Genomic DNA, 6,800 nt, shown 5'->3' with positions numbered 1-6,800 from the left:
TAGGGAAATTCTGTACTAGTATGCGCTTGTGTTTTTAAGCGGTAATTATCATTGCACTTGCAACGTTTTTATAAGCTTGAAAATCCATAAACCAGCGTAAAGCACACTTGACCAAGGAAAGTGTTGCATATTTCTGAATAGGATCTGTACTAGTGCTGTAGTAATTATCTTCCGTTGGCATGTGTGTTCCAGTTAAACAGATTCAATAGGGCTGCACCAGTACAGATACTGCATGCTGTAGGTTGAAGTTTGCAGCAAAGCATGTCTTGCATTCTTCCAGCGAAAGTGCTGTGTTAGTGTAGCCCTTGCATGTTGAAGTGCTAAACTAAGGTATAGCATGTCTCAGTGAAAGAGCCACCAGCTTATCTAATGTGCATGTTCTCAGTAAGAGATCTATAATAACAGGTTGATTTTACATTACAGTACTGAAGTGCAACAGAAAACACTTGGAAGTTGCACTGCAAATCATGCATTAATTGATGGTATCTTGAACCTAGTCAATCTAAGCCATAAGAACCGCATGGTGCCCAGAGGCACTCCACATTTTTCTAGCACAGCAGGGATCTTGGCTCACCTTCCACTTCTAAGGGCTGCAGTTATAGAAATATTAGTAATAATTTCAAGGGAGGGGCTGCTTTTCTGCTGCAGGAAAAGAAAGAAAACTGAATACACTGAAGATGGTCGGTTTGTCATTTGTGAGGATTTTCAGTTCACTGTACCAGCTCTCCTATATTTCCTATAACGAAAAGATGATCTGGCCTTACCCCGCAGGTAGCACCCTAATACAAGATCACTTTTCACTGTACCAGCTCTCCTATATTTCCTACCCCGCAGGTAGCACCCTAATACGAGATCACTCGCTGGGGGCGAGCAGAGCTTTGTCCCTGCCTTCCATGTGGTGCTGAAGCCCCTACTCCCCCTGATGTCAGCAGGGTCTTTTAGACACCAGCTTGCATAGAGCCAAAATTTCCCCATAGAAAATGTCTCTGTAAAGTTCTAGCAGGCATTTAGGGCTCAGCACAGCATTACCCAGGTAGGAATTCAGAACCAGTGGTGCTGCTTGCTGCCTTGCCCCTTCCTCAGCCCTGGGGATCAGCGCAGTTCTTGGCATCTGGGAGAGCTGCATTGAGGCAATCCTGGTGCTGGACTTGGATTTCGGAGGATTGCCGTGGCCCCTGGGATGTAGGTCTTCAGGCTCTGAAAGCAGCATGTGCATTTGGACTAGCAGAGCCCTCTGTCTTTCCATGCATGATATTCTCAAAGTGTAGTGGAATTAAGGTAACTAGCAAAGGTCCGACCTGCGTATTGGTTAGCGTGATTTATTCATTGACTCCCGTTTCCCCCAGTTTCACAAATAAAGAGAACACCTTTGAGTGCTAGAGCTTTGAGTCTGCTAAAACAAAGAGCTAAAAGCAGCCAGCTCCCTTTTGACTGTGGTTCTGAGTAATAGTACATGCAGAAAAATGAATAAATAAAGCAGTGAAACGGAGGTGTATTTATAGAGATCAGTTTATAGCCTTCATCCTATCCTTATATTAGCAGGCTGGTGCGAGAGCCAAAAGAGGATGTGTGAGTGGAAGTCTGCGTACAGAAGCCACAAGCTGACGCTGCTGCTGCTTAGCTCTCCCGACATCCTTTACTAGCTGTATTTACTTAGGCTTTGTTAAATTCATTCACTCTCAGTTGGATTCTGTTACACAGACTTGCAGCTCTGACACAGTTCTTTGTACCATACCTTCGCTATTTGTCTTTTCAAGTTTTTGCTACGTCAGTTGGGCATGTCTGTGCTTTGCTGAATCACCTTAATTTAGGCTGTGTTCTACTCCTTTGGGGGGGGGTCCTCCCCTCGCAGTAGCAGAGGGAAGGCATGTGGAGACAGGTGGCAAAGGGATCGCGCTGCAGAAAGGAGCTCCCTGCAAAAGGAGGCAGAGCCAAGCTGCCCCAGGCTCAGCTGGGCGCCTGCCTTCGGGTTTAGGGGCAGCACGGGAAGTCCTCGTGGATTTGTTTTGGCTCCTGTGCAGGGAGCCTTCACTGACACGCAGCCAGTTTGTCAGCCTGAGCAGAGGATTGCTGCTACTCCAGCACCGATGCAGAATTCTTTTTTACTTGATGGGATCTAAACGATTCCCTTCTCTTCATCCTTTTAATTTTTAATTATTTCAGCTTTCAGTGATGATTTAGTTCTTATGCTGACAAGTGCTAGAGGAGGTAATGTATTGCATGCATTGTCAAGAGTTGAGAACTGAAGCATCAGGCCACATCTAGGGAGAGCAATTCTTCCATGCTGTAGGTTCATCTCCCTTGGCACGCAGCGTCCTCCGCTGCTGGCTGGGAGAAAACATGAATCTACTGCCAACAACATGCTAGAAAAGAGCCGCTAGCGGCTGGAGTCAGTGTGAAGTAAATTGTCTTTCTTCACACCCATACCAGCGCTTCTACTCGCATATAAATACTTTCTTGTGTCAGATTCTGTATCAACGTCAAGCTTCTGTCGTCAGTATGACCGACCGATTTTCCCCCGCTGTGCTGGGGCACGACATCAAATTGTCGTCGCTTCAGCAATGTATGGAGAAAAGAGGTCAATGCTGAAAAGCCCCTTTGCTGTAACAGCTGGAATAGCAGGCAGCTGCAAAATCAGTTCAGGAACAGCAGTCCAAAAAAAAAAACCCCAAGCGATTAAAGAGGCCAATACCAGAATGAAGTCCAGCTGTAGTTACAAGTATCAGGAAAAAACAGTAGCTGGAAATAAGTACTCAACTTTCCAGATGTGTTTGTCTCGGATTTCTAGTGGCCCATTCTTGCGCTTCCAACTGTTTGTGGTATCAGGAACGTATCAGCCTCCTGTCATTTCTCTGGGAGCTGGCTCTTTTGCACGGGCGGTTAGAGCAAGGAATCATTTTGATTTTTCTGTCTTGAAAGAGATTTGCAATAGAAGTGTTATATAGCTCCTCTTTGTTTTTTCAGAGTGAAAGAATTGAAAAAGGCCAAGGAACTTGAAGATACGCAGCAGCATCCCGTAGCAATGTGACATTGCTTTTCAGACTGTTTTCATTTTCTGTTTTTAGCAGAGACATGCAACAACAACAACAAAAATACCCACTGCAGTTCTGGAAATACCAGCTGCAGGATTTTAACAGTAATGTTTTGGTCATTGCATTTGCACTTTCATGGACAACTTTTAATTTGTTCAGCAAGACATCTTGGAACTCAATCTTCTGTTGGATCATGGGGAAAACAAAAGACACCAGGAGGAAATTGTGAGTTGCTTCATTCTCCGAGAAGGAAGAAGCGATTAATTATCCTTTTCATATAGGGCTGTATTAAACAACATGTGGAACTGTACAAATACTATACCAAAAATATTGTTAAGAAAAGATGGGAATGCACAAGCAACACAAGAATGCTGTTCCTGCACCTGTCGGTCATCTCCAAGAAACTGAAGCTTTGAGAGTCTCAGTGGAGGGGCTTAGATCAGTACATCTTTATTGGGTCCATGCATCCTCATTTCCTTCGCACTTCTGTCCTTTGTGTTTTATTTAAATCTCTACAGCACACTTAATGCAACTTTTTAAATCTGCAGGTTTTTAATACATCCCGTGGGAACTTACAGAAGGGGTTGGTGTACGAGATAAACGGGTAACGCATGAGGAACGGAGAGAGCAGCTTAAGCAAGTTTTAAAAAGTTTTTTTGGTATTTTTACTAGAACCTGCAAACATATCAATTGTCATGTACTTTCTCTCATCTTCAGCACTTTATTTTCTAGCCTTACTTTCATGTACTATTATTTTAATTGAGTTCTTAAAATAATTTGTAAAACATGTAGCTTTTTATCTTGAGTACTTGTCAAACCTCGTGTCATTTTGCAGAGTCACATACATATGTTGCCTGGACGTTTTATACCACCTAAAGATCAGAGTGGTGCTGCATTCTGGCCAGTAAATTTCTTATTTTGGCTACTTCATCAAAATCTGGGCAGTTTCTGTATATATAGAAGGTAGAAATGGAAAATGAGAAAAAATATTTGAAAGGGAATATATTGATTAATTACTAAATATTTTATTCACAAAGGGTCAATAACTTGGCAAGATAAAATTATTATTTGTATAGTTTTGTCTGAATGAACGAGAAGAGTGTGGATGTATTGTTTGTACATATTGTATATATTAAAACAAAGAGATATGTGCATGAACTCAAGAAAAAGAAATGAACAAAGCAAAGCATTAGCGGCTATGGTCTGTAAAATGAAACAAAAACTTTATTTCACTATAAGAAACTTTATTTTAAATGTTCTTTAGAAGAACATTTTTGCTAAAGCATGACTAAATGGCAAAAAAAGAGCTACTGTATTTAGACTTAGGAAAAAAAGGCAGAGCAACATTACTTTAAAAAAAAAAAAAAAAAAAAGGATATGTTTACATTTGATTTTGGCTACCAGGAGTTTGGTTTGGTTGGATTTAATTTATTTATTCCTTCCTTCTTTTTTCTTTTCCCCCGTCTTTTTTTTTTTTCTTTTTTTTTTTTTTTGCCAATGGTGCCAAGTAATGTGAATGCTAATATTGCTTAAGAAAATTAAGTTACTTTTGCAAAGCAGATAATCATAAGAGTACAAAAACCGTATCTAGCTTAACACCATACACTCACTCCAATAAAGAACACTTAGAATGAACATAAAATGAAAAAAAAAAAAGAAATAGTACGAAAGTAGAGAAAATATGTTTCACATTTTCATATCTCCTGCTGGAAGTCAGAAAATGTAACAAAAATTGCACAAAAAATTTAAAAAAATTAAGTAAAACTTAAAAAAAAAGATGCAAACTGATCTTGTAGGGGTGTCATGGTATATTGCTATTTCCACATAGTGAGGAGCCAAAGAAATTAGATTTTTTTTTAAATTGAACTACTAATTTAAAACTGTCACAAATTCTCGACAATGGGAACCAGGTTCTGATCTTTATTACACAGGAATGTAAGGGAAGAAACTCCTGAAGTCCGTGTCGTTGCTGTGGGTTATGTACATGTGTCTGAGATCAGAAACTGCTCCTGTGTGTTTGTTTTGCTCGTGGCAGTTTAAAATTTCTGAATGAACTGGTGTAAATTTGAGATTGTTAGTTTTGGAATAGTTGTTCTTGCTTGATCCCGGCCACCAACTGCAATGTTTAAACGCAAGGCTTGTTGTGAAGCCTAAAAATATTCACACATAAGAAGCTTTTGAACTGGTGTCTTTAAAAGAAGAGTAAAAAACAAAGATTGTGGCAAAAAAACTGGGGTCAGTGCTCTTGGTGCCTTTTCTATAATTGTACCTGTTTTTAATTACTTCTTTTCACTGCCAGCATTGAATTACAGTAGATGTGCTATAGCTCATTATCAGAATTCTCTTGTACATTTCTGAACTGCTGCTTTATGACCTGATTCAATTTAAAAAAAAAAAAAGGGAAAAAAGAAAAACAAATGGCCTGGTGCTCACACTGTGCCTGTGGGCAGCCTCGTAGCCTCGATTTACTGTGTGGAATTGGGACCTTAACCGTTAAATTTTCCTCTCATGCCAAAACGGAACAGGAGACGCCGAAGAATCTCCTGTGGAATGAATTGGAAATGCTCTGTATTAATACTGGAAGAACTCTTGACGTTTTGAAACCGAAATGTTGCTCCCATTAACCAATACGTGACAATATAGAATCGACCTTTTCCTAACAAGAGTAGTGACCTCAGTGGAAATGTTTTAACTCCCTGTCTTTACGGAAAATGATTCAGTAATATACAGAGCTATTTCAAATTACTCTTCCAGATCCATGGGCCTGGTGGTGTATCTACTAATCTAGATCCTGCTTCAGCCAAACGTTTAAGCATGTACTTGCTGTTAAACATGCAAGCAATTCCACAGGCGCAACAGAACTACTTGCATGCTTGAAGCTAAGTACAGCTTCCAAGTGCTTTGTTGTGTCGGGCCATAACCCTTCAGTGTGTCACTGGGGAGCTAGAAAGACTCCCCCCGCAGTGAAGTGATTCTGCTCACCCTTTTCTTGGTTGTGGAACTTACATTTTCACGGAAGATAAGTAAGTGCAGCTTTCCGGGAAAATTCGAATTCCCAAGTGCCAGGAGCCAGATCTTCTGTCTTCTGATAATGGAATTGCTCCTTTGTGAAACACATTCGACAGCAGTAATACTGTGTGAAAGAAATACAGAATATAACATGAACCCCCTCTCTGGTTGCACGCTTATGGCAGTTCCACACAATAGCTGGTGCCCAATGGGGGGTCCCCAAGACTTGCATGTAAAACTAGTATAGATGTCTTCTCTTTTGTAAGTTTTATTTTTGTAACCGTGCATGTAAAGCATCACTGAATCAATGGATCTGTTGAAGAACTCAGCTGCTGGAACCATGCAAAATGTTTTGAATTGCCCTTAAAATATGGAAAATGTTTTCTGAATGCTTTATATTCTTTCTGCTGTAAATTAAAAACAAAGAAAATTTCCCCATACAAAGCGTGCGCCTTTTTTTAAACACGTCTCTTCCATCCTAGTTTAAAAGAGTCCTTTAGGTACTGTAAGTAACCATGAAAAAAAAAGTTTCTTCTACTACATGACCTGCTTGTAAGGAGCATCTAGTTTCTTACCGGTTATAATCCAAACAGTCCGCAGCCTACCGGCAAGCGGGTGTGCAGCCCCTGGAGCGTGGTGGGATTCACTAAAGGCAACAACACAGTCCCTGGATCTGCAGCCCTTTCTGCTGCTGTATTCCAGCGTGTTACCTTCGTCTGGCGTGTAAAGCAGCCTGTTTGAGAGGAACTCTTCATTTCT

At 40.7% G+C, this 6,800-nt stretch overlaps 1 protein-coding gene across 1 annotated transcript in view; it reads left to right on the top strand.

Annotated features, from left to right (window-relative positions):
* CAMTA1 (calmodulin binding transcription activator 1) overlaps positions 1–4,983 on the top strand; it is a gene marked incomplete at its 5' end in the record, with an annotated part of 27,451 nt that extends 22,468 nt beyond the window's left edge. Inside the window, one exon of the mRNA XM_009700010.1 lies at positions 2,965–4,983. Within this exon, the coding sequence (XP_009698312.1) occupies positions 2,965–2,997 (33 nt within the window). The remainder of the gene's footprint in view (positions 1–2,964) is intronic.
* Between the last annotated feature and the right edge of the window lie 1,817 nt (positions 4,984–6,800).

The sequence above is a fragment of the Cariama cristata genome, unplaced genomic scaffold (assembly GCF_000690535.1).
Source record: "Cariama cristata isolate BGI_N322 unplaced genomic scaffold, ASM69053v1 scaffold17945, whole genome shotgun sequence".
NCBI classification, from domain to species: Eukaryota; Metazoa; Chordata; class Aves; order Cariamiformes; family Cariamidae; genus Cariama; species Cariama cristata.
The sequence above is the reverse complement of the archived record's forward strand: the minus strand, read 5'-3'. Positions and strand labels throughout refer to the sequence as shown.